The sequence below is a fragment of the Cygnus olor genome, chromosome 19 (genome assembly GCF_009769625.2).
Source record: "Cygnus olor isolate bCygOlo1 chromosome 19, bCygOlo1.pri.v2, whole genome shotgun sequence".
Lineage (NCBI taxonomy): Eukaryota > Metazoa > Chordata > Aves > Anseriformes > Anatidae > Cygnus > Cygnus olor.
The window spans coordinates 3,468,651-3,495,275 of NC_049187.1; the positions used below are offsets into that span (position 1 = coordinate 3,468,651).

At 46.1% G+C, this 26,625-nt stretch overlaps 1 protein-coding gene across 3 annotated transcripts in view; it reads left to right on the top strand.

Annotated features, from left to right (window-relative positions):
* Positions 1-26,625, top strand: part of PAPPA (pappalysin 1) — a 235,384-nt gene that overhangs the window by 118,994 nt on the left and 89,765 nt on the right. For all 3 annotated transcript variants that reach the window (XM_040531640.1, XM_040531638.1, XM_040531639.1), the window contains exons 6-9: positions 443-564; positions 5,959-6,466; positions 23,225-23,353; positions 24,966-25,057. In XM_040531640.1, coding sequence (XP_040387574.1) covers positions 443-564; positions 5,959-6,466; positions 23,225-23,353; positions 24,966-25,057 — 851 coding nt within the window. The remainder of the gene's footprint in view (positions 1-442; positions 565-5,958; positions 6,467-23,224; positions 23,354-24,965; positions 25,058-26,625) is intronic.

Consider the following 26,625-nt stretch of genomic DNA (forward strand, 5'->3'; position numbering starts at 1 on the left):
AATCACTGGTAAGCCCAAGGTCCTCACAGTCCTGAAGATGTCACAGGTTCATGCAATAAATCCATGGTGCGAGCAGGAATAGATCTGAAATCTCCTGAGACCTGTTTCTCTGCTCTGTCTGCTAAACAACACGTATTTCCTTTGTCAGGGCTTGATCCAGGTGTAGTTAGGGAAAAAAGAAAAAGACACAGCTGAGTGTAGTTTCACAGGATACTGTCATTGTATTTGTATTTGTTGGTGGACTCACACAGATGTCGTCTTCAGAAGCCATTAGCCCAAACCTACAGAAGATCAGGGTCAGATAACACTCTTGTCGGTGCTGTAAGAAAAGAAGGTTAAGTGGAACTGAATTCTAAGTCTTACTGTTTTTACTATAGTTGAATAAGCAGCTCAGTCGGCTGTTACTAAGGTGGTGTGTTTTCCTGTTTTCCTGGCCTCCTAGAGAAGTGGGATCAGCATGTGATCTGTGTGTGGAAGGGAGAGTCCTGGTGCAGTATGCCTTCAGCGCCTCCTCGCCGATGCCCTGTGATCCCTCGGGGCATTGGAGCCCACGGGAAGCAGAAGGTAAGTCACGGGCAGGGGCGAAGTCGTGGCAGGGGAGAGGTTGGGCCAGAGAAAAAAGAACCTCTGGGAGAGGGTGGCTGGCTGTACCTGCGTGTAGCATGAACAGAACTAGAGGACAAGTAAATACACTGCGTCCCTGTAGTAATGCCCCTGGCTGAAATACCTGTGTTTGGCCCCCGTGTTCTGGCCCTGCCCATGAGTTAAATGAATTCCGGGAGCTGAACCTGAATTTCAGAAAGCAGTGGAGTGCCAAGAAACACTGACCATTCACATCTGCCAGATGAATTCCTCAGGGGAGCTGTTTACTCCTTCTACTCCAATTCCAAAAGTGAAGAATTGCATGTTATTTATTTGGACCTGATTTCTGCTGCCTTTGCTTGCACTGCGATGTAACAGGATGCACCAGCAGACCTGCTGGAAGGAGCAGAGACTGCCCTTTGGGCAAGGACTCCTGCAGGAATGCAGGTGACTGCCTCAGTCTAGTTCAGGGTGCTGTGCAAGTCACGCTTACAGCTCCTCTCTAGAGCAAGTTGGAAGGAAAATGGTCTGCAGAGACGGTCATACAATGCCATTAGATCTCCATCATTAACTCTACTCTCTACATACCTTCCATTATGCACAGAGTTGGATGTAGTAGAGTATATTTAAGATTATACGAGGCAGAGGTCAGTAACCACAAGTTATGGTTTGGGAAGAGCAGAGCATTATTTCACTCTGTCCATCACGAGCTATTCCTTCAGGTGCAGCACACGCTGGGCCCAAACTTCACTGAAAACACACAGATGGGCTCGTTGAACTCAAACGTCAATGCCTGAACTTAGTGAACTCATACAAATTTCTTCTTGTATTAAGGGCTTCTCTGTCCTGCAGCTAGGGTGCATGGCAGTTAATCTACAAGGAAGATAATCTGTAAGCTAGTATAGTGACATTTAATGTTGGCACGCAGGATCCCTCCCTGGTCCTCATGCCAGCATGTGCAACAGATTATGCCCCTGCTGTGTGAAGGGACGGGATGGATGGGCAAAGTGCTGCTTGCCCTGCATGCCCAGATCAGAGATGAGGGGCTCCTCGGGGGCCGTGGTTCACCCCAGCTCACCCCTGGTTTGGACATCCAAGGGCCAGGCTGCCAGGCACAGCACAGAGTGCACCTGTCCCTTGAGTGGATGTTGTGGAAGAGAGCCGTCCTGGGAAGCAGCGCTTCAGCTACGAGTGTGACCGGATTACCAAGTAAACAGGATTAGCGAAGTTTGGATCACTTGCAGTTGTAGTGCAGGGTAGAAAGACTGAATTTCCACCTTGCCAACAATTACAAGGCTTTGAAACCTGATTTTGTTTGGAACAAAACCTGAAACTTTTGAAATTCTCCATGAAGGAAAATTAAAAACAAAAAGTGTTTGAGGCTGGCCAGAGTGTTTTGTTTAGCTTATATAATTCCTCCTTCGTGAACTTCAGTTCAATTATGACATTTGAAAAAATCTCCTCTTAGTATATAATCTAGGGCAAAAGCAACTTTTAATATCAAAATGAAAAGTGTTTGAAAGTGCAAAAGCAAAATGATTTCTTCCAAAAACGTCAAAACACAATGTTCTAATATTGTCAGAACTTTCTTCCCATTTTCTCTTCCAGAATAAAATTTTGGCCAAATAAACCGAATTTTGCAAAGTGTTTTGATTTTGAAAGAACTGTGTATTCTATTGAGATACTCAGTTCCGTCAAAATTTCTCCAACGAGCTCTGATTTGAAAACTTCTAGATCTCGCACGTCTTGCCAGCGGCATCATTCCTAGAGAAACTAAGCTACTCTAAGATTTATTACTCAGCTGCATTTTGCATTTAATTTCCTCTTCTTACAGTGTGTTCCTGCATATTCTTAACTATGAAGGGTGAAGTCTGATCCTTATCTGTCTCATTCGATTGCTGTTGTGCCATTGCTCTGGAAAGAAAATTTGGGAATCCTGTCCTCGTACTGCATTAACAAGTTGTCTCCACTTTAGGGTAGAAAATACACCAAGCGTATGGTATTTGTTGCTCTCTAATTTTCTGTCATCACTACCACACTCCCCGACATTCAAGATCTCTGCCTGTTTGCACTTGGTCTGAGTTACAAATAGCACAGTTAAGTCATTGTCTGGCTTCTTTAATTGTCTATTTGTGAGTGCTCAAGCATGCAAGCTTTAAATTCACTTTCTGCAAGTGTTCATGTATGTAAATCTCCACTGCTTGAACGTTCATGGAAAGTGAATACAAAAGAGACATAAGCATGGCCAAAATGAACTCATTTGAAAACCTGAGACAACACTCATGGGAAATGGTTTGTAGTACTCATCCAGCCTCTTACCAGAAAACCACATTTCTCACATGTCCCTGCAGTGGCTCTGCACATGGTCGGTCTCATTTCATGTCCCTGAGGTCTCGCAGCATTGTTACTCTGCACAGCTACCCAGCTCTGTACAGCCCGTGGGCTGTGCCCACTGTAAAACTCTTGCCCCAGGGATGTGTCCTTCCTAGTGCCCTGCTGGTGCCAGAGTGTGGTGGGGTGCAGCCCCCTGGGCTGAGATATTTCGTGATCCTTTCCCAGCCAGTTGTGCTACTTGCTTGAGAGGCTGTGCACTCCTCAGCAGCAATTGTGGGAAAGCACAGGAGATCAGGCAGTTCTGATTTACTCTTTACTTTTCTTTAGAGCAAGAAAGCTCTAAGCTGTCTGGATTTTCACCAGCATCACCAGCTAGATAGACAGACCTTAGAGCACCTCCACAACTCTGGCAAAGGGATTTGTGATTTTGACTCAAACCCAAGGAAGTACCCTTGCTTACTGTGCAGTATCTGCATTTCTCAGTGAATTCCCACTGCTTGCCACTATTGACTAGGAAAAGGGTGAGTCTGGAGGTCCCTTTGTCTTGATCAAATAGGGAATGAGGCAGGTGAGTTGTAGTTGTGACAGCAACAGGCAGCCAAGAGGCTGCAGATCCCAGCTGACCTCCCCGTGCAAGCATCTCACGTCTCTGTCCCCATGGCAGGGGCAACACGGGGGCATGGGTGAAGGCTTGCGCTGACACGCCAGGCTGTAGATGTGGCTGATGTTTCAGGTGAAACCTCCTTCCCCACCTGCCATCCCTGCTGTCTGACTGGAGATGGGATTTGGCTTATTCTCATAAACCTCACATTTGCATTTTGCTTGTGTTTGGCAAGATGTGAGACTGTGTGAAATGCTCTTTTATGACTGATCTCGCTGATGATCTCATAAGCTAAAGGGTTTTCAGAACTTAAGTGTACAGGGGCACAAGAACCACTCCATCATTTCCTTTTAAATAAAAATATTTGTGATTTTCATAGTATGCACCCATGTAGGGAAATCTAGTTACATGGTATAATGTTTTGAGCCTGTCCTGCAATTAAACAAGCATTTCTTACTCAGCTCTAGGTGTCTAATATATAAGAAGAGGACTATTTATCTGAACCACAGTACTTCATTTAGGCTTTCAGTCTGTGCAAGAGTATGATCAAGCTCCAACTCTTGCCAGGTAGAGCAGTTTTCACTCAGCAGGCACTAGTGCTCTCTCAGTTCCCTGCACTGGTGGTTGAGTTCAGTTCACCTGAACTCAGAGGATCGCTCCCTGGTCTACCAAAGCATGGAGGTTTATTCACTGTTTAAGCCTTGCAGAGATTTTGGACTGGCAGAGGTGAATTTTCAGGCGCCCAACAGGGGGCCACATCTAAAAACCTGCCAGGCTGTGAGCTATTATTCAACTCCATTTTCCTATCCGCAAGATGCCAACAATAGCACTCACAATTTTTTCCAAAGCGCTATGAGATGGTGGGGTTAAAACCCACCTTCTGGGGGCTGCAGTCAGGAGCTTGTTGTGAATCTGTGCAAAAGTCATTGGCGGGCCCAGCCAAGCACACGTGGATGGCAGCAAGTGTTGTGAGATGATGTGAGCTGAGTGGGGTTGTCACTGCTCTGAGTGATTACGCACTGAGTACTTGCGAGCTTGCTGGGGGGAATAAAATCGAGGGTGTTAAATGGAGTTCTGGCATCCTGCAGAGCGTATCGCTGCTTCGGACTGTCCAGATGCTCAGCTTAGTGACATCGCCACAGCTCTGTGGTGTGTGAGGAGGAGAGGAGGGGTATGGGTATGTGCAGGTGAGGGAGAAGCGATAAAAGTTGTGCATCTGTGGGACAGTTGTGTTGGTTCTCTGAGGAGATGGCTGAGACACGAGGAAATCGTTCTGCACCTGGGTTCATTTCGTATGGACAGGAGAATTCCCTGGGCTGTGTATCCTTGACAGAAAAGGCACATTTCTATCACTTCATTGGATCACAGACAATAAGAATAACCTTCACACATTGCCCTTTTCTCTTTAAATTAGTAGTGATGTCCTGTTTGGTCATGTTTGCCCAGTGCTTTATCTTGCTTTCTTCCTCAGTTGCCAACAGCTGTGCTCTCTCTCTTGCTCTCTCTTTTTCTCTGCCTTCTGCATTTCTCTCCTCCTGTTACCTTTCTTTACCTTTTTTTTTTTCCTTTCTTCTTTCCCGTACTTTGTCTTCTCTCTGTCCTGCTTGCTCCCTTTTTGTGTGATTATTTGGGAAGGAAGAGGGAATTTGTAGCTCTCACTGGATTCTGTTACCAACTGTTCCACCCATCTGACCTCTCTGGATCTTGCAGTCCATGACTCTGTGCCAAACTGTAATGTTACCATAGTATTTGGGATCCCAGCAAGCATTGTGGCTTTCATTAGTTTTTAGTAATACCTCCCATGTAGTTGAACATAGCCAACGGTGAGAAATGTAAAAGTACAAGTGCCTGTTGTTTCATCATCACTAGTGCAAAGAGCCAGCTCAAACCTGTGCCTCCAAAAAAAAGGGGTCTTACACAATGTGCAGGATTAGCCTGTAAAGGGCATAGGAGTGAACTGAATATTTTGCCTCTCAACAACACAACACGACAACTTCTTGGAATCAGCAAAATCTCTTTTCTTTGTCTTTGCTAAAGACAAGAAAAAGGTGGAACTTTAGAGTAACAGACAAGGGGGGTATGTAGGAGCACTGAGGTGAAATAAAGTACCAAGTGGACGGGGTAGAAAATATTCTTCGGCACAGGGGATGGTGCCAGAAATAGGAAATACAGGACCAGACACACTGGCACGGTTTGTGTCGTTTGGAGTCGGTTCTGCTGGACACTCCAAATGGCTTTGTGTCTCTCTGCCCCAGCCACGAGACGCTGGCATGAAGTTCCTCCTCCCCATGATGGCCATGCCTGTTCTGCTCAAGTAAATAATGAGCTCCCTGGACAGATGTGCTCTCACACCACCAGTTTCTTTCAAGACTAATGCCAATGATAAGCTGTGTTCCCTCAGTCCTGTTATGCACATTCTGTGTTTCCTTCTTTCTTTCCAGGGCACCCTGATGTCGAGCAGCCTTGTAAATCCAGCGTCCGAACGTGGAGTCCCAACTCGGCAGTCAACCAACACACGGTGCCCCCCGCCTGTCCCGAGCCTCAGGGCTGCTACCTGCAGCTGGAATTTCGTTATCCCCTGATTCCAGAGTCCCTCACGGTCTGGGTGACCTTTGTTTCCCCGGACTGGGACTCCAGCGGAGCGGTGAATGACATCAAGTTGCTCACTGTCAGCGGGAAGAACATTTCTCTTGGGCCGCAGAACGTCTTCTGCGACATCCCATTGACCATAAAGCTGGATGTGAGACAAGTGGGCGAGGAGGTGTATGGGATCCAGATCTACACGCTGGATGAGCATCTGGAAATCGATGCTGCCATGCTGAGCTCCGTTCCCCACAGCACGCTGTGCACGGATTGCAAACCCATCCAGTACAAAGTTGTTCGGGATCCTCCTTTCCAGTCTGGATCTCCAGTTGTCATCTCAAACCTCAGCAGAAGATTCGTCGACATGTAAGTAGTGCTTTCCAGAGACTTGTTCAGAGAAAGATAATAGCTTCTTCTCCTCAGCCTGTTGATGTCTGGTATTGCTATTGAATATTGGGATTTTAAACTAGAGAGACATATCAAATATCACCAAGAGAGGATATTCTCTTAGTTTCTTTCTGGAACTTAGGATCATTACACTCTGGTGAAATAGTCTGGGTTTTCATAGGTAGTTTTAAAGGAATTTCTTGGCTAGTTGTGCAGAAATGTAAAATTTGGTCTTTCCTTAACCAGAAAGGTTATCACAAACTACCTGAGCTTTGATAAGTTAAATATTTAAGATAACCTAGGAGAGGACCTCAGGAGTAACACGGGCATAATTTCCTTAGAAATCTTCTCAAAGTAATATTTCAGTGGAGAAGCAGACAGAATCACTGTGCTGGAGCATTGAGACTTCTAATTCACTTCTTAAGAGAGAATACAAAAAATACAATTGCCTGTTCAGGTATATAAATGGATTTCAGCTACTTTGATTTTCTGCTTTCATGTGTCACTAACACAGACTGTGTTGCACAGTAAACATGTCAAATATGCTAGTTTGTTGTAGGGACTGAATTTCATCCCAGATGCAGTTATGCTCAACTAGTCCAGGAATGTATGATTGTTGAGGAAAGCCCATTTTCAAAATATTTAATGATTTTGCGGAGATCCGTGATCTACCCATAGGCATTCTACAGAAGCAAGAAAAACATCTTCTGCATAACATGATTCCTTGGAAGTGATTCACTCATCTGTGGGAACAACATGAAACTCTTCTGAAAATGAACACCAGATAAAAGGAAACCTGCTAAGAAAACTGCACTCTAATTTAGAAGAGATGATCTAATTAGTACAGCTAATATCAAGGAAGCATACATCATTATGGTCTTCTGAAGCATATTTAAATATAATAAAAATGATTAATTAACAATTCAGTAATCATGAGCTACCATCCCTTTCATGGTGCAATTATACAGCTCAGAAGATGCAAATTGTCCCTATGGGTTTCAAAATTCAAGGCAGCTCACGATAGTGAATATAAAAGCAAAACCCTGAACCTTGCTGAGGTTACTCATGTGCTGAAAGTTAAGCATGTGCTTAAGAGCTTTCTTGGGTTGTAGCCTTGTTCCAACAATTGCTGGCACTTAAAATGAGATGAATAGTGGCATATTGGAAACGTGGAAAATGGTAAATTTTCCCAGGGTTTTGCTGTGAAAGCATCTTTGCCTGAAACCTGGCCCACTCACATTGGAAAATGGGACTGGTTTGGTTTGAAATATTTGCATACCTTAGCACAAGTTCCCACAGAAACAGGTCCAGTTTTGAGTTCATAATAAAACGTGAAAAAAAAAGCCCAAAACACAACTTGTATTCTGAGCTCTATTCCCATGTCTTTTATTATGATTTTGTGGGTGACTTCTAGCTTCTAGCCATCTGAAGGGAAAAGGTGTTCTAACGATTAAATCAGTAGCCAGGGATTAATGGCAGTTTTCCTGCATGGCATTGAATAAATCACAGAGGGTAACGTTACTGTACCTGTCTGCATGTCGCACCTAGTTATATAGCCAGCTAAAAATCAGACATAAAATTTAAGTTTGTCTTTCTGGGCTCTACCTGTGATCAGTAGACAGAAACGGCTGCTCCCGGAGGCTGGCAGAGCCAACCTAACCAAACACTCTAGTCTAGCTGGCTCAGGGTGCCTGCATCTTTCCAGGGACTGCAGGGAAAATCCAGACAGTGAGCTCCGACTAGACATTTGGAAAGCTAAAATGAAGTCTTTAGTCACTGGGTAAGGAGTCAAAGATGCAGATTCTTTAAACACTTGTAGCTGTTTTTTATGCAGGACTTTGGCGTGTGTTTGAAATCTTGAAAAGCGGAGTGATGTTTTTTTATCCTAATACCCATATGTGCACAGCACTGGTTCATCTCCTCTGCTGCTGGAGGCTCGTGCAGCTCCGTAGTCTGGTGCTGTGTGTCCAGGCTGCTGCTCGGCCGTTCCTCAAGAGCAGCAAACTCATGAACATCTGCACGGGGTTGTGGCTGTGTGGCAGAGGCAAAAGCAAGAAGAGTTTTCCATGAGCATCTTGTGCAAAGACTGGCCACCGTCTGCACGCTCTGTAAGCAGGAAGGAGGGGAAGGTGCTTCAGGAAAGGCAGGGACAGGGGCGCTGGGCTGTGCTCCTGCACATATATGTAGGGCTAAATACAGTGTGTCTCAGCCTTTTCTCATCCGCCTGTTTGTCTCGTTCTGTACAGCTGGAATTCGGCATATCTGTGCAACCAGACATTGCAACCCCTTTATCTCTGCAAGCCCCAAGCCAGTTACCCCTCCTTTTTATGCCTTTGCGTGTTTTCCATATGAAATAAAATGACACCCCCACATGTTCTATGGAAGGTTATTTGAAGGCAGTCAGTTCTTTACTCTTGCCTCCTCTGACCTTGATCTTCACTTTCTCTTTTTCTCCCAAAGAAAATATTTGCTTGCACTGTTATCTGTGAGCAAGATCCTTTCCCCAGGTGTGGCGATGCTGAAAGAAAAATTAATTTCTCCTACCTTTTTCCCGTCAAAGAGAGGGAACTTCTCTTTAAGGTGAGGAGAGAGACAGCCTTTAATGGATAGCCCTTGCCTAGTCAGCAGTGGGTGCTCCGCAGAGGAAAGGAAATAAATACAACAGTGGAAACCTTTTATTAAGAAATGCAAAATAATACCAGACCTTCTGTTCGTTCTCAAGCTGAATTTTAATCTCAGCTCTTGGCTCGTGCGGAGGCTAACAATCATTTCTAAGGAACAGGGCCTTATGCTTGGACCTAGAGAAAGCAGGCAAGGTACACGTGCTTCCACCGAGAGCTGAGGGCCAGAATTGCTGGTATTTGTGATACAAAATGAGACGCAGCGCCTAGGAAGAGAGCAGAAAGAGAAATAAATCAATGGGGGAAAAAAGAGGTCAGGGCAGGTACAGTGCAGAACTGCTAAGTCTTCACACTGCCACGCGTGGTAAGGAAGGAGCCTCTTCTGCAGGTCTCCAAGTCTCAGCTCGCAATTTAATCCAAAGCTCGGGTTGTGCTCTTATGTAGAGGGTCTCGCTGAGGCTGTTCACTTGGAATAACATGCAAGATGGAACAGTGAATGTGGTAATCGTCTTGCCTTCCCTCTGGCCTTACTGGAGGGCTTCTGCTGTCACCGAGGTGCTCTCACATTCATTTGGAGCCACCACAGACTTTTAACAGCTCGGTGAGAAGATAGCTCCCATGATGGGAGGCTCTCCAGGGATGTTGCGGGCACAGCGAGGCATCAGCTCCCTGGGATCACCATGTCTGGCAGCGGGACAGGCTGCGGGGAGCACAGCCCATGTTCCCCATTGCCCTCTGGTAGCCAGGTTGCCAGCAGTGATCTGCGCTCGCCCCTTGGGCAGGCCAGGATGAGGGAGGCCCAGGGCAGTTCTGGAAAGTTGTCAGAATTACAGCGTCAGAGAATTGGAAATTTCTCCAACTTTTCTGCCCCAGACTTCATAGGAAACCTCAAAACGTGAGGGTGCGTGGCGGATCGTGTCATCTCTGTAACCTTCTGTGTTCACCCGTAGGGTTTTTCAAGTCAAAGGCATTGACTGAGATAGCCTTAGAGTGCTGTCACAAAGCCCTGGTGCTGGTTTTGGTTATGCAGAGTTGAGCATCACTGAGAAGCAAATATGCTCTCCTGCTATGAGTTATTCCTACACTGACCAGTGCTTTATTTACCTAAGTGACACCTAGAGATGCTGCATTCATGCTTCAAAATAAAGGAAAAAGAGACTGAGAGAGAAATCTATATTTTCTCATATAGTGTATGAGAAAATGTATTTCTTCTCAGATTTAGCTTTTTGTCCACCTACTTCCTTTTGCTTGTTAATAGAGGGGACTGGTCACCAACTGCGTGCAGCTACTGTTTAAGCAACTAAAGTATTTTTAAATATTTTGTTAGAGTCAGGAGTTCACTTCAGTGCTCAGCTTGTGAACTCAATACCACTTTCTGTGTTTTAACTCAGCACCTAAGACGGTGGGATACAGATCTCACTAGGGCTTCTTGAAGTGATTGCAGAATGACTTGGAAATTACCATCATCAAGATTGCAGGGATTTGGAGAGCTTGGTGTGGTATTGTTCGTGAGTCCCTAGCACTTCACACGCTTTATCTGAAACCATTGTTTGTTTCAGAATTTGCGTTATTGATGGCATTTGTGCTTGTTTGGTATCCAATCAGAAGAGGCCGTATCATATGTGATTTGTCAGAAACCCTAGGTGATGCGTTGTTGGAGATGGAAAACACTCCTTAGTCTGAATGTGTGTAAAATGTTTGCTAAATTCCTTAAAATATGAACAAGCAGAGAGGCTGGAGAATCAGCAGTGGCTATTTGTGGTGAGGGAGAATTCGCTGCACCCAGTATCAGTGGTGTGCCTTTTAGCCTCCGAACTCAATAGGCAGACTGCATTCACATGAGACAGGCCCAGCTGAACAGAGGTCTGAAAAAATATGAATGTCACAAAGATGTTATGTAAAGCTAAGTCCCTGTTGAATGCAACACTAAAATTTCATGGCAACATCTGTCCTTATTATGGCATTCCTTCCTTTCACATTCATCTTGAAGATCTATTTCTCTATTTTCTGAAGCTCTACCAGCCAGAGGAATGTATGATCTAAAGCAGCTGAAATGAATTGCCAGATCCATCTGTCATGAAGATAATTAACACCATATTTCCACCCAAACAAGATACAGATCACTGGGTGGATGTTCTCCTGATACCAAAAGCTGAAGCCCATATTATCATCATCTTCTGTTCATCCCTCCTCCACAGTTACCATGCCAAATCTCTCTTGATACGCCAGGAAATGTTGGGGAGTATCTAAGATAGGACTGAAATGTTAAGAAAGCACTTTACACACCCAGATTTATCTACAAAAGCTGCTTGGTTGTCTGTGTGATATTGGCATGCTACACATCTGGATTCCCAACAGGCTTTAGAACTGTATATGGTATTCCAGATGTCCTTCTGCAACGGCGTGAATAGTTACCCAGCAACCCTGGAAGTGCCTTGCCTTGATGCATGCAAGGACCTCATGCTTTTTTGTGGATATGCCCCACTGGTGGTTCAGAGTTATCTTGAAATTGAATAAATACAACCAACTGCTTCCATGAAATGAAGAGCTCTGAGCTTACTCTGAATTTCTCGACGCTCTTATACCAACGTATGCACCATTTTGAGACATCCAGTCCTGCAAATTACTTACACCTGCATTGTAACTCCATCCTTCTCTGTGTTGGCTGAGTCTATGTACCAGGTCTGTTATCTGCAGATATTGGATTTTGGGGTTTAGATTTTTAACAAACATTTAATTCCTGCAAATATTTAACCTCAAGGTGGTAACTGAAAGATAAATTTCCATTACACTTCAGTGTTCCTTTCAATCCAACCAACTTCAGCTACTAGAAGTGCAAAATAGCGTCATCTCTCGTTGAGTCCAGAAGTATTTGATGCCTTCTATCACCTCTAGCAGTACCCAAGACCTGCCATTATTAAAAGCGTTTGTTCCCTAGTCTTCATCTTGGAGGTTTCTTTCCCATAATTACACAGTTCTCTATGTTTTTTTCTCTCTAGTAATGTATTAAAGAGATCCCTGTCTATATCCATATGAAAGTCTACTGCTCATTTCCAGTAAAAACGCCTTAACCGAGCTTCAGCATGAACAGATTGACTTTTATTCATGCTTTCTTGCTCATTTCTTCGCAGCTACTGTGTCACTAATGTGCAGTGCTGTGTGGACAAAGCTATTTTGGGCTTTCCCAAGGAGCAAACACCCTTCTGTCCCTGTGCCCCGCCAGGTTTCTCTTACCCTATAATATCCAGTTTCAGGTACAGTACTAGCACTTCTAGTTTTTGCCTAGTTTTTCACCCAGAGTCCTTGTTATTCCTCTCTGACCTGAGTTTTCCAGCTGGACTAACAGCCGTGCTTTCGCTGTCTGTAAGCCTTCGCGTGTCGGTGAAGAGTTTCGAATGGAGCGGAGCTGCCTGTGGTCAGTTTGGCAAAGTTGTGAAGTTTAATCTTCAGCTGGTGTATGACATCGCAGCAGTCCCGGAGTTCAGCAGAGGTGCCGGAGATTGCCAGCGAGCATCCTCCTCTTAACGCCTCTCCTGGCACTCCCCAGCCAGCGCTGGGTGCGTTCGTTGTTGGCTCCTGCCTCGTGCAGCCGGTATCAATCACCCTGCTTCTCCCTGATGAACCTGGGAATTTCCCAAGAAGAAAAAACAGAAAAATAGCAGGTGACTGCCTGCTCCACACCTTCCCTTCCAACAGCAGGATGCTGGCTGCAGGTCTACCCAATGCTGACAGAGACGAAGTGCTGGTAGTCAAGTCCTCCCCTAGCAGCATCCTCACCTCCAGCATCCTCACCTAGGGAAGTTTTTTCCTCTCCCCGGTCAGTGCGGCCTCGCCTTTGACTTCCAGGACAGGGAGGCAGCAGGGATGACCCATTCTGCTCCCTGTGCCAGGCGGGAGCCATACCCCTGCTCATCCACCGAGGGCCTGGTAAAACAGGGAGAAGAAACCTACTTTTTTTCCATCTACTATTCCTGCCTCTTTCCTTCACACATGTTGTGCTGCTAAATGCCGAGGTAGTGGCTGTTATTATTTATAGCTGCCAGTAGTGTGCCGGGTGCTTTGCAGAAAAAATACACCAGGTGCATTCTTTCAAAGAGCTCACAATTAAATGTTAGAGGCTAGCAGTGCTGTTGCTCTCAGGGACTGTACATCTCCATTTGGCTGATGTGACTTGACAGCTGGAAGCCACATTCTGATGGCTTTCCTTCTTTCTCTCTTCCTTCATTAAAGGTGCCAGGTTATCTCTGCGAACAAATAAAACCTGCTTCCTGACCCCACACACAGAACAGATACAGCAATTTTTTCCCTTACCACCCTCTGCCAAATTGCCTTAACCCTGCCCTGGAGAAGAGAAAGAACAATTTGATGGTCCGTGCCCATTCAGTAGGCAGTTTTTCTGCTAAGCCTGTGCAAAGATGCCATTTGGTGCCAACTGTAGTGATAGATTTGTGATTCTTCGCTGTTGCGGTTTCTTATGTAACGCTGTAGCTATAGCTGGCACTTGGCAAAATCCGTAGCTCCTGTTCTGGCTCGGCTGCACATGATGCAAGAATAAGGTAGTAAGGGCGGTTTGTGTTTTCGTAGCTTTGTGATCATGAAATGGGGCAGCCAGAGTGATTTTTCAGGCTGGGATTAACTTCAAAATGCACCATTGCTCTGAATGACGCCCAGTTGCCTCTCAAGAAGATGACTCAAGAGCATGGGGATAGCCAGAAAACAATGGCTGCCCCGCTTGGGGAGTGACGCTTTGTTTCAGGAGAAACACGGAACAGCTCTGCTCCCTCCAGGGACTCCCGAGGGACTGCTCTGCGTAGGACTGCTTTCTGCAGCGGAGCTGGAACGATGCACAGAGCCCAAGAGAGATCAGACCTGCAGACTGCAACCTAGCCAGGTGCCCGTGTCCCTGAAAAAGTGAATGCTAACTGCTGTCCTCTTATTAACCAAATAGATACTATTAGAAATTGATATATTTAATCGCTCCCAGCCAGGCTGGAATTTGAACTCACGACCTAGAAGTAGTAGCAGAGTTTTCAGCTGCAGGGAAAAAGAAAAAAAAAGTGAAGGTCAAATGAGACTTTTCCTGCAGGGTGAAATAATTTATTGCAGGTCTCAGATATGTGGTAAATTAGGGTGTGCATTATCTCATGGATAATAATTTCTCTCTGATGTTTGCCTCCTTGTGTGCACCTTTATTTTGGGCTCTAAATAAGATAAGAAGTACCAGAAATCTCCCAGGAATAACAAATGCATTTTCTTTGCTTGATTGAGGAAAGAAATATTGGACAGACATGTGTTATGCAACAATTTAAAAATAACTCTCTTGTAAAACTTGGAGAGAGCCTCAAATACCGCAGAAGAAGCAGAAATGTGTTACCTACCTTTTTATCAGCAGTGTCAGCCAGTACAGCTTTTTTTTCTGCTACTTTTCCTGAACTATTGGCCTGATCATTTCCTGGGCACTTCATTTTAAAATATTTTCCTAGGAAATAAATTCCAAGTTTCTGTTAAAAGTGAAGCTATCGTCAGATAGGGAATAACACTGACATACCTGCGCTGTCCTTAATACTGTGTTGGATTGCACAGCGACAGATAAAACAAAGCCCTTTGGGTGCCTCATTGCATGGTGCGTATTGAGCACACTGCAAGCCCGAAGCATTCATGGTGTGGTTGCTTCACCCAAACCTGACCTTGCTCTTCTTGGCCAGGATCTTCTAAAATGTGGAGTGGCATTGGGCATCTCAACGCTGATGCCCAATTCCATCATTTTCCCACATCTTCTGGTGATAGGAGAGGCAAAGTGGAAATAAAGCTCAATCTTTGCAAATCATACCCCACTGAGGGAATTGGACACCCCAAATTATCAGCCACTGCTAAAAATACTGGCCTTGAGAGCTCGGTGCAATAAACCAAATCATTTATTCGCAGTGGTACAGATTTTTTTTTAAATGTAAGACCAGTTGCAGATGTAATGACAATAGAGGAAATTAGCTCATGATGGGATTTTAGAAAGAGGCTAGTGGAAATATGTTCAGTAATGTTCAGTTATTAAACCATTAAAGATCCCACTGGAGACCAGCTAGTAGGATTTCTCATAATCTGAAGTGGCTTAAAGCAAAACACAGAACCCCTAAGGAGGGAAATGACAAAATGTTCCTTTGGAATAGTCACCTCATCTCCTCGCACATCTCTGCGGGCTCTGCTCCGCAGTGTGCGTGGCACCACATGCGTCTCTGACATACGCACATGGAGGCACAGGCCCCTTCCCTGGTCCCAGTGAGTAGCATTTTGGGAGGACGCAGCCTCCGTGCCCATACCCTCTGAGGCCAAGCTTCAGTGAGGAGCACTGGTAGAGGTGGAGGCCAAGAAAACTGCAAACATCTGTGTTCGCTCGGGGCCCAATGTAAGCCTTGCTGAAAATAGACACAATAACTTCCCCTGGCTGCTGAAGCCTCTGGAGCAGGCACTGCAAGCGGCTGCTCACACGGCTGGGTTTACCCTTTCAGGGGCATTTCACAGGAACAGGAGGGTATTAAGTCCTGACAATCAGGTCTTGGCTCAGGCCTGTTGAAAAGAAGTCCTGGAGGTCAGGTCTGGCTTCAGAGAAGCTGAAGGGTATCATCCTGCCAAGGTGATGACCATGAAAAGCCTTCCTCCTATGGGCAGAGCCGAGCCTGGCGAACCAGCACAGGGCTGAGGGAGCTGCCAAAACACCCCAAGGCCCGGCCACAAGGTATCGGTGGGCTGAGGGGTGGCTGCTGGGCTCCCAGCCCCGTGTGCCATGCTTCAGATTGCAGCGACATGGTGTGTGCTGCTGCTGGAGTCCGCGGGGCGGCTGCTGCTGCTGCTGTGGGGAGCTGACATGGCTGCACGGAGTGGCCCGGACGTCATTAACAGGCCTGAGTAATCAGGCACCGCTCATCGAGAGGCACGATGCAACAGGCAAGGGTTCATCGGTGACGATGATGGCCTTTACAGCAATTAGCCTGTCCTAACCTGCCTGCTGGTGCACCGAGCACAGTGCCCTGGGGGGGTGGATGCTGGCCCCGTTCCCTGGAAATCAATAGCGATGTGCTGATTTCCTGCTGCCGAAGGAGGGCTTTCTGTGGGTCAGGGCCCACATCTTTCCCTCCTCGGTCCCAGCGTCAGAGCCTTCCCTCCCACAGCGGCCAGGCCTGAGCTGCCCGTCGAGAAGTGCTCCTGTCTCAGCCTACGGTCTGATCGCAGCCGTGACAGATTTTCTCCCTCCTTTCCTGCTTTTAATAGCAACCAGGTGCTCCAACACTTAACCTGTGTACTGCCATGAAATTGCCTGTCTGGTGCAAACACCCACGTGAGGCCCCGGGCCCCTAGCATTTACATTGCCCTGGTGTTTGTAACCCAGTCTGATCTAGATCCTGCATCTCTATCATCCACTTGAAAAATTCACATGGCTGGTTGTGTTGTTGTTCAACCAAGGAAGTAGAAAACTGACTGTTGAAGTTTAATTTTTTTTTCTTTTAAGAGAAAACAATGATCAAGAAATATCTTTCAGGCCTTGGCTGCAAACTTTGTTTTTTATTAAATGTGCTACTGTGGTTTAAATTGGTACCAGGGCAAATACTTGGACGATTATATCAAAGTCTGCTGGAGTTAATCAGTTGCATGTATATCTATATGTTTGCTACTTTACAAACTTAATGATTCTCGCATGAAGGACAGAAGTGAGGGTTCTGTTTGAAGACAAATGTTCAGTGTGCCCAAGGTCCTAGCCAGAGCTGGGATTTGGGAGCCGCGTACTGCGGGGAGCTTATCGGGGCAGCACGTGCCCACAGTCACAACTCAGGGGAACAGGCCAGCAGCTCAGCTGCCAGGGGTTAAATCCAAAGGGTCTCACTCCGGTCTCCAAAACTGCTTCAGATTTACAGAACAGATTTACAATTTACACCAGTGTAAGCAAGAGCAGGGCTACACAGTAAGTGGCTATTTGGATTGTGTGGCAATTGTGAGAGGTGGTGGTGACTTTGGTTCGTGGAAGTATATCGTGGACCAAAGGATGTTGTCCTTTTTCTAACAGATTTGATTGCTCAGCCTTTGACTTCAACCTCAAATATGTGAGGTCTTTCTGGTGTCACAGAAGCGGGTGAGGTGGTTACGTTCGATGTTACTGTGTTCCTCACACAGGTGGAAGCAGAAGTTGAATTTGGACATCATCTTGATGCCACTTTATTGAATGGTGAGATGCTGGCCTTCAGGTAGCTAAGTCACCTCATAGCACAAAGTGTTCACCTGTGATTTTCTGTTCAGGCCTGATGCTGCTCTGTTGTTCTTCCCTGGAAAAGCCCAGTCCAGGCTTAAGCGGGGCTTGGGAGCAGAAATCCACCGTACAGTCCCCATCCTCGCATCCAGCCCATGGGTGCTCACTTGATACTTCCACTGCCCTGTTTTGGTTTGTTTGTAAACAAGAAAATCATTAAAAATAAATAAATAAAGTAGAGGGCACAGAGCAAACCCACTGCCCCTGTTGGGTCCTACCTTATCAGGGGTAGAGTGAAAAGCTTTTCCAAGGCTGCTTCCTAGATATTTGTGTCTTCTGAGTCAGCTCAGAGAGGGACAGGAGACTTGTTCTGAGGCCTTTGCACCTGCCGTGTTGCTGGGCTTATCCAAACAGCCAGAGATCGGAGTGCAGCTGAAAAAACAGCCCGTGCAAGAGCTCTGGATTTTTGACGTCCTTCTTTTGTTTACAGGATCCCACCCCTCCTCTCTCCCAACTGCAGAGCCGGGCAGGAATTCTCTTCATTATCTTCTGCCGTGCTTGTCATGCCATTTTTATTAAAAGAAGGAAAGGCAAGGCGAGGGGAGTGCGTGTGAGAGAGGAGAAGATGAAAGAACGGTCCTATATAGACAGTCAATGGCAATGCAGGAAAAAGGAGGGCAGCCGGGGAGCGAATCTGTCCTAAAATGACCTCCTCCCCTGGGTTGCTCTTTATCCGTTGCTTTTGGAGCACCTGAAGGTGGGGGAGCCTGCAAACACCATGGTGGCATCGCTGAGCGGCAAAACCCAGCAGAGGTTCGTGAGCAGCAATGACGGGAGCAGTGCTCAGCTCCTCGGAGCCAGATGCAGGGTGCCCAGGTCACTGCATGGGGCTATGAGGCTCGAAGCATATCCAAGCAGTGAATTAGTCAACATTTGGGGTATTTGGGAGCTCTGTAGATGACGTTGGGTGTTTGGGTGCCCGTGCACATCTGTGAGCAGCATGGGGGGAATCGACTGGACAGCTCCAGGCTGCAGTGAACAGGACTGGAGGCAGCGCAGACCTTCAGCTCTCCCGTGCATCCTCGTACTCAGCCCACTTTGAGCAGCTGGTCAAAAGCATTGCAACCACTGCAAATGGGGTTCACAGCTATTTGCTGCCAGCAGATTTCCTGTTTTGTTCGGGGAGGCTTCCTTGCTAGGGAAGAAGAGCAAAGGCGACGGTGTTAGAGGGACACGGGGATGTTGCTGGCAGACCGGGGCTCATGCTGGCCGCAGAGAGCTGTCCAGGAAACGCTGTCTTTTGGCTCAAGGCTTCGGTGCCTATTTAAGGCCAAAGCAAGATGGGTCCTTCGTGAGGATGCTTGGGATGCAGGATTTGCATGTTTCACATAACAGTTCCTCTGACAGACGTAATTTAGCTGGAGATGCCTAAGACCTTGTCATCTTGTCCTTAAATAACAGGAACACTGTCTGCTTTCATTGCTTTATGGCCATTTGTGTTTTCATAGGGCAGAAACTGGGATCAGCCCTAAGGATATTTTCAATTTTGTTGGAAGTGGGAGTCTGTTCTGTTAAAAAAAAACTTCCTGCTGTTACTTGTAGTAGGAAAAACATATATGTCACTATGGTAGGAAGAAGGGAGCAGGCCACTTGCTTTCCCCCAGTGCTTTCTCTGCATCTCAAGAGCTGTGCTGTGTCCTCGGGTGCTGCAGCCCTACCGTGGGTACAGAGCTGGTGTGGCTGGGGCAGTGCTGCCCTTGCAGGTGTGCTGGCACTCAAAGTTCAGCTGGGCATCTATATTGCACCTGTAAATTCAATCATCCTTTAAACCCACCTCAGTCTTAGGAGAAAACCCAGAGGTTCCTGGTTTACAGGAATACACAGTCTGAAAGCAAATGTCCCTCGCCCATGGGACACAGCAAGTTTAACTCAACTGCCCAGCCTCCACAGTGAAAACAGGAAAAGAATTAGAGGGTTTTATATTTCCGACCCTGGATCTGTCACTTGCCACAGCAGACAGGAGAGTAGCCCTCATGGTATTTCACACGGCACGCTCTAATTCCCCCTCTAAGCAGAGGGCTTGAGTCATTGCTTTTTAATAAGACTGCCTCCCCACGGGCGGAAGCTGCAGCGATCAATGCGGCTTACTCAGTTCTCAAAAAGGTCATTAAAAGACCATAGATATAAATTTAAAAGAGTGTTTGTTCACATCCTTAATGTTAAAGATGTTCTTCTGTCTCACTTCTTTAAGCAGCATCGCGCGAAGCCAGTGCGTGTTGGACCTGGCTGACAGCAGAGTGGAAAGAGCGTGTTATCACTCTTAGTGCCATCAGCTGCGAGGGCAGGCGGGAGCGAAAATTAATGGTCAAAATCTTGCTTTTATCACTGCTCGGAGCAGCACTTGTCTTGCTGACATCTCCAGATAGGGTCTGTAATATCGACCTTGGTGCTCCATAACTACATAGGAGAGAATAAATTCTCTTTTTTTTCCTTTCTTCCTGCATTTCTTCCTTCCTTCCTCACTCTGGTACTGGGTTACTGCCCTAAGTATTGCACCTACCTTCCCTTTAGCAGGTATATCTTTCTGAAATGTGGGTACTGTGAAGGAATGCTAACAATCTGAGTAGCTGCAGATGCCATACATTTAACAGGTCAGACAGTCAGTTGCCGTCAGGGTTTTGCTGCTGGTTGCACTGGGCCAGGGCGAGCTGAAAGCTCAGTGGCTTCAGTTTGAGTTTCTGACATGGCTTTCTTGCTCCAGTCCAGGCAAACCTCCAGCTGGGACTGCGTGGTGATGCTGGAGGGTGCCCCTGGAGCACCTGTGCTCCCCCTTCTCATCTCTGCTGGCTGTTCTCTGAGCACAGCAGGTCAGTTTGTTGGTCCTTCCTCGGCTGCGACAGCCTGCAGGTTGTGAGATGTGAGGTTGCTCTTGGCTGGGCTGTCCAGAAGGGGAGCAGGAATGAGGACAGTGAAGGTTGGTGCTGTGGCTGCACGGGGTACTGGCTCCTGTTCCTGCCTTTGCTTTGCAGTGCCTGTACGTCCCTAGGCATTCGTCGTCATCTTTCTCTGTATTGCAGCCTAAGACAAGGATATCACATTCAGAGCTCATGGGGCATTGTGAGCACAAATCAGTAAGTGGCTATTTTGTACCCAAGTTTTTTAGAAGGGAAGCCAGGCTGTACACATACCTAAATGTATGAGTAAGGCATCAGGTATTTTGCTCACTATATGTTTTTGGAGAATAAATGGCCTTTTTTTTTTTTTCTTAATTATTTTCTGTCACTAAACTGTAAGGATCCCAAGCCTGTCCAAGGCACAGCACTTCTCCAAGAGCTTTGCGTTCGCATGAAGCTGCAGCTGGAATCTCCCCTCACCAGCAGGGAGCAGGTGACAGGATTAGACCACAGTGCTTGAAGTCATTCTTCTCTGACGTGCGTAGCATGCTCTCTGCAAATGGAGTTGTGTGTTCACAGTCCATATAAGTAAATATGCCAGAGCTCTCCCCACCTAATAGCATTCATTTCCAGTTTTCTGTCTTATTCACCCACATACACATTCATCTCCAATCACCTAATAATTCATAAACACCATATTCTCCCCTGTGCTTAATTTAGTACTGTCTTCTTCCATTATGTTCTGCCAACTTCCCACCCTGTACATAAACAAATGTGAACTTTTCCTGTTTTTGGTTTGCTTACATGTATACACAAGCATACACAAACACTCCCACACACTAAAACACGCTCGCAGAGACACACTTTCTGCTGTGAGCTGAATGCCTGTCCATCACCTGTTGGTGGAAATCATACGCAAAGTCAGAATTCGAAAACTTCTGCATTTCGCACTTGCGTGTGTCATTGCAGTACATCAGAAAGCACTGTTGATTTGTTTATTTTGTAGCTGTTATAGCTGCCTGAACTGTTCATTTGTATGAAGTCTTTTCTAAGTATTGAACGTTTTGTGGTTAGCAGATATCCAGTGGCAAAATCTAAATTTCTGAAAATATACTTGTTAATCTTAAATATTTTATCGTTTTGAGAAAGAACTTGAGAAATAACCACCCTTTAATAATCAAAGCTTGCCTCTACTTTCACTTTATCAGTATATATCAGCTTCCCATCTTAATCAGTGGTTTTATCCAGGAGGGAAATCTAGAGGTAGCCCTCAGTATTATGCATCAGTGTGTGTTTGGCCGCTGAAGTTAGTTCATGTCATTTCTTTTTCTGGTTGGCTCTTAGGACCATGTTATACAGGATGTTACTAGGGCAGAAGATTGAGAATTTTCATTTTAATTAAATAAAACACTTTTACTAATATCTAGGTAGATATCTCCCCGATCTGTAGAGCAACTAAGATATTGTTTGTGCTGCCTGAATTCTCTCAAGTTTAGCTAATAGGCACTACAGGCTACTGCTGACAGGAATCAGGTGAAGAAGCAATAAGAAAACACTTGTGGGGTGGTTTTGTTCCACTGCATTTTATCCCCAATTTAAAGTGTGGTAACAAAGAATCACATCCCTGTGTTGTAAGCATGCAGTTCATTCAATGATAGTTTGCAGGCATAGTATCCTTGAGAAACAGCATTGTTGTAAAATGTAGTGTGTGGTACTGGAGCTTAAGTCATGCTCGTTAATTTAATGAATGTTGTAAGGAGGTAGTTATTTCACGAACTTGAGTATTTCGGTAACTACAATCCATTGATACCTACTTCAGCGGCTTGTTGCTCTGTGTAGTAGATACATCTCTTCGTAGCACACACTTCATTAATACACACTTCTGACCAAGCTCCTGTGACAGAAAGACATCTATATTGCTCTCGGTAATTGGGGCAACGCGAGCGCAGTGAGTAGAGGCCTGGCGTGGGTTAGGAGAGAGCCGGGCTGCGGTGTGGGCTCTGCCAGCAGCCTGATGGATGACTTCAGGCAAATTGTGTTGCCTTCCCTGCTCCGTGGCTTTACAAATCAGCACAATGAGGCTAATGGTAATAAGGTTCTTTGTGGAACATTTTGAGTTCTGATAAAGTCAAAGACATTGTTCAAGATAAACATTCATATTAGGCTTTTATTATTTTTGTATTACACATAAAATCACTTCTCATTTACAGATGCACAGGATTTAAGCGATTAAGGTTTTGCATAAATATGTAGCAGTTTGATAATTCTTTATGTGAATGTTTAGATGGTGATACCATGATCTGGTACCATGGTTCAGATCCTATTTTTGCGCTGTCCTGGAGATGAGGAAACCTTTTAAACTCTACTGTTCTAATACCCTCACAAAGTGGATCACACGTTTATCTATCACTGAAACAGCTCCGGCCCAATTCTGTCTTAAATCAATAGGTAAATTACCACTGGCCTCAGTTGAGGCTGGACTGAGCACGGGGCTGGTGAGGAAGTAATCAGTGTTTGCAGAGTATTTGGAGTTCCTTGAGTGGCACCATCTTGCAGGTAACGCCATCCCTGCCATGGAGGGACGGGAGCAGCAGTGCCCCAAGGCCGAGCACACGAAGCCCGGGGCTGGTTTCTGAGGCGCTGCTGCCTGTCAGGATACACTGGCACCGCTCAGCACTGCCTGAGACTGGGCCTAGGCAACAGTGACCCGACCTGCGGGGTTGTCATCAGCAAGTACTTCAACCATCAAATAGCCAAGAGCTGCACCTGTTTGTGCTCAGAGATGGGCCTAAATCAAGTGTGGACATGCAGGGTGCTGATGGTGCTCACAACAAAGAGGCACCCAACCAAAAACTATTCCCATCAAAATGAGGTAGGAATGTTCTGAGGGCCTGACTGAACCAAGACTTGATTTTTTGGTGGCCAGCCCCCATTTCAGTAGCTCCTTCTCCGCCCTTTGTTACTGCCTTTGTTTCCCCTTGTGTTGCAGGGAACTGAGTGATGGGACCACGTACACATACCAGGTCGTCATTGTTTCTGGGGCAGAGGAGAGCGAGCCTTCTCCTGAGCTTGTGTATATCTCTGGAAGTGGATACTGCGGAGATGGGATTATCCAAATGTAAGTCTGGAGCGAGCAAACAGATAAATCTGAGCACATCTACTCAGCCAGGATCTGAGACTAGAAAGGAAGTGATGACCGCTGATGTCTCCTTAGCTTAGGCCGGCTCTCATCTGTAGATAATGACTCATGTGCTTGATGATTACCAGGATGATGACATTTAATTGGAACTTAGGCCCTGCTATTCTGGCACCAGTAGATACAGAGAGAGATACAGATAATGGAGTCCAGACAGCAGGATCGATATGAAAGTACGCTATATGCTGTTTATGCTGTTTGTTCATGTATGCATATCGCATATATATATGTGTGTATATGACATTTCCTATATAGAGCAGTGCTAGGAAAATTCACACTCTCTTTGGTGCTGTTGTTACACATGAAGCCCCAATACCTGGCAGCTGGTGGACAGGATAAAACCCCTGCTATCTGGCAAGCCGGGTTCCTGGTACCTCCTCTTGTTCGACCGATCACAGGATCTGGGATGCATTTGGAGGTGATAGACTTGGCCTCAGAGAGAGAGTGCTGGGAATTGCGTGTGCTCGGTCAGCCCCTCCCTCTCACCAGCTGCCAATCCCCAGACCACTGAAAATGTAAAACAATCATTCACAACTATGTTAGGGTTTATTCTTTTACTACGTTGGACCTTAAGGCCACCTGCTTCCAAGCTTCCTGGCATTAGATAATTTAATTATTTACATGATGGAAGTAACAACAAGCAAGCGCTTAATCCAGCCAGTATTATTTTCTTGAAATAATGCTGATCAGCAATCATACAATACAACTCTGTCAGATGATATACCTGGCAGCAAGTATTTGCAGGATGAGGCCCAACAGGCAGGGAAATCAAAGAGAACAATCAAACGACATATAAATCCAGGGCAGTCTTGGAGAGAGAGGTGGAGAAAGACAGATTAATTTTGCTTTCCATAACTTTTCTCCTACTGTTATGTTTGCACATTCCTAAAACATCACTTGTGGCTTTGCAGCAAGCGTCGAACAATAGCTGAGCTGCCTCAGGAGCGAGCAGGAACCAGACTGTGTCACAGCTTGGTTGGTTGTGGCCCCACTTGCAGCTGTGGCAGCCCCTTTCTCATCTGGTTCACACTCTTCTCCCCGCATGCCTCTGCAACAGTGCGGGCTGGAGCAAGGCAGGACCCCATCCCCAACACCACCCTGCTGACTGCTCCCCTCTGAGTGCTGTCACCTGGAATAGCCCAGCACTGGGCTTCATACCTTGTTATTCCTGTGCTGGGGTCACAGGCTGGCCTTTCCAGATTTAATACAAAGGGTTTCAGAGATTACTGTTCTCTTTCTCCCCACCTGCTGAGTTGCAGCCGCACCATCTATGAAGGAAGTTGCTCATATCCTCATCAGAGAACAGCAAGTGGTATCCACATGTGCAGGAGGGAAGTGGCCAGGCAAGCTTGTGAACCAGGAATGATGAAAGTCAGGGCTGGAGGAAGAAGGGAGAGGAGTTTTCAGGGTCAGCACATAATGCTGCTGGACTGGATTTCAAGGCTTTGGGGTTCCACAGAGGGGTTACAGCAATCATTGGGATGATGCCATTTGCCATCTGACTCCTTTTTGCTCGTTTGTGCCCTGCCTACAGAGACCTGGGGGAAGAATGTGATGACATGAATAAGATCAACGGTGATGGCTGCTCCCTATTCTGCCTGCAGGAGTTATCCTTTAATTGCATTGGTAAGTCTGGCTCGCAAGCCTTTCCACTCACGGTGGGCAACAGCTCTATGCAAAATGCAAGGAAAAAGTCAACAGCAGTTTCAGCATTTCCAGCTGAAGAGTTGTCATGGAAGAGGGAAAAAAGGTGGAATTTGTAGGTTTGAAAGGCGAACATATCTTCCCAGCTTCTGGTCATTTTGATGGGAAATTGGTTCTGCTGGCTTTGAAACAGCCTCGGACTTAAGGCTAAGTCAGCCATTGTGGGACTGATCCAAAGCCCATTGAAGTCAGTGGGTGGCTTTCCACCAGTTTCAATAGGCTTTAGATCTGGCTATGTGAGAAGACATGAACTGATTTTTTTCTGGTAAACAGGAGGAGGAGTGAAAGGGGAAGGGACTGAGACCAGAAGCAAGTCCAGCTGAGGTCACACCTCCTTTGAGTTGCAAATCAATATCAGGATCAAAGGTCTGGCTAATCCCCTTTTTGAGAGGTGAAAACTACTTAATCAGATTTCATTTGCAAGCCTGGTTTGCTCTGATTAGCAAAACCTGTAAGCACAATGGCCGGAAGATGCTCGAGCTATCTGGGATAGCAGGGCTGCCCTTGTGAGCTTTACATATTTATTAAACTCTCTAGGAATGCTGGGGGCAGAGAAGAGAAAAGACCAATTTACTCTGCACCTTGTGTGGGGCAGTCTTGAGTTGTGGGATTGCATTTCCCAAACTGGACTCAGCAAGGCCTGGAGAAGGATGAAGCATGCAGACCTTCTAAAACCAAAGTTAATGTTTATAAAGGGTTGGCCTTTTCTCAAGAGGTTTAACAGGTTCCTTATCTAGATCAACCAAGCAAATACTCTGTCTGTCCCATCTAGCGATCCCATGCCTGCAGCTCAGGGCATTGGTCCTAAGCAGATAATATAATGTTGGCAAGACTGAAATTTGCTCTTTTTGGCAATCTGATGATTATCTCTTGTGGCTGGAGCAACATATAAAGGACCTCACAGGCAACATATTTCCCTCGGGTGGTAAGCTGGGGACTGTTTGTCTCATCTTTACTACTGCATTTTTACTTCAGCAGCCCACGCAGTGAGACTTGAGGCCTGATTTGGTGATGTACTTACTTCCATATGTAAATCACTCTATTGAAATTTGAGAATATTTATGGTCAAGGCTAATTATGACTACTGGTGGTCTTGAAGTCACGTTTGTGTTTCAAGTAACTTGCTGAATTAGACCTCAAACACTGAAAGAAATTAGTCATAATATTTTGAAAGTGAAATAAACACTTAAGCAAATGTTTTGGATTCTCCAAAAGCCGGGCGTAGTCCAAGGCTGGTTGCGGCAAGGATTTGAGTTGTAGTTGTACAGCTGCATCTGTCTCACCCTGCTCAGCAGCAGGTCTGAGTTGCCTGGTCCAGGTCGGTGCTTTGGCCACATCCCAGCTTTACGTTAGAACATGAGCCGGGTCCTCCCCTGCGCTCACTGGTTCTCAGGGAAACCAGGCTGGGTGGGCTGGGCAGGAGCTGCATCGTGCTCCCAGCACGTCCCCACACTGGAGTCCTGGCCTTTGGAGCACGCGGCGGTGTCGTG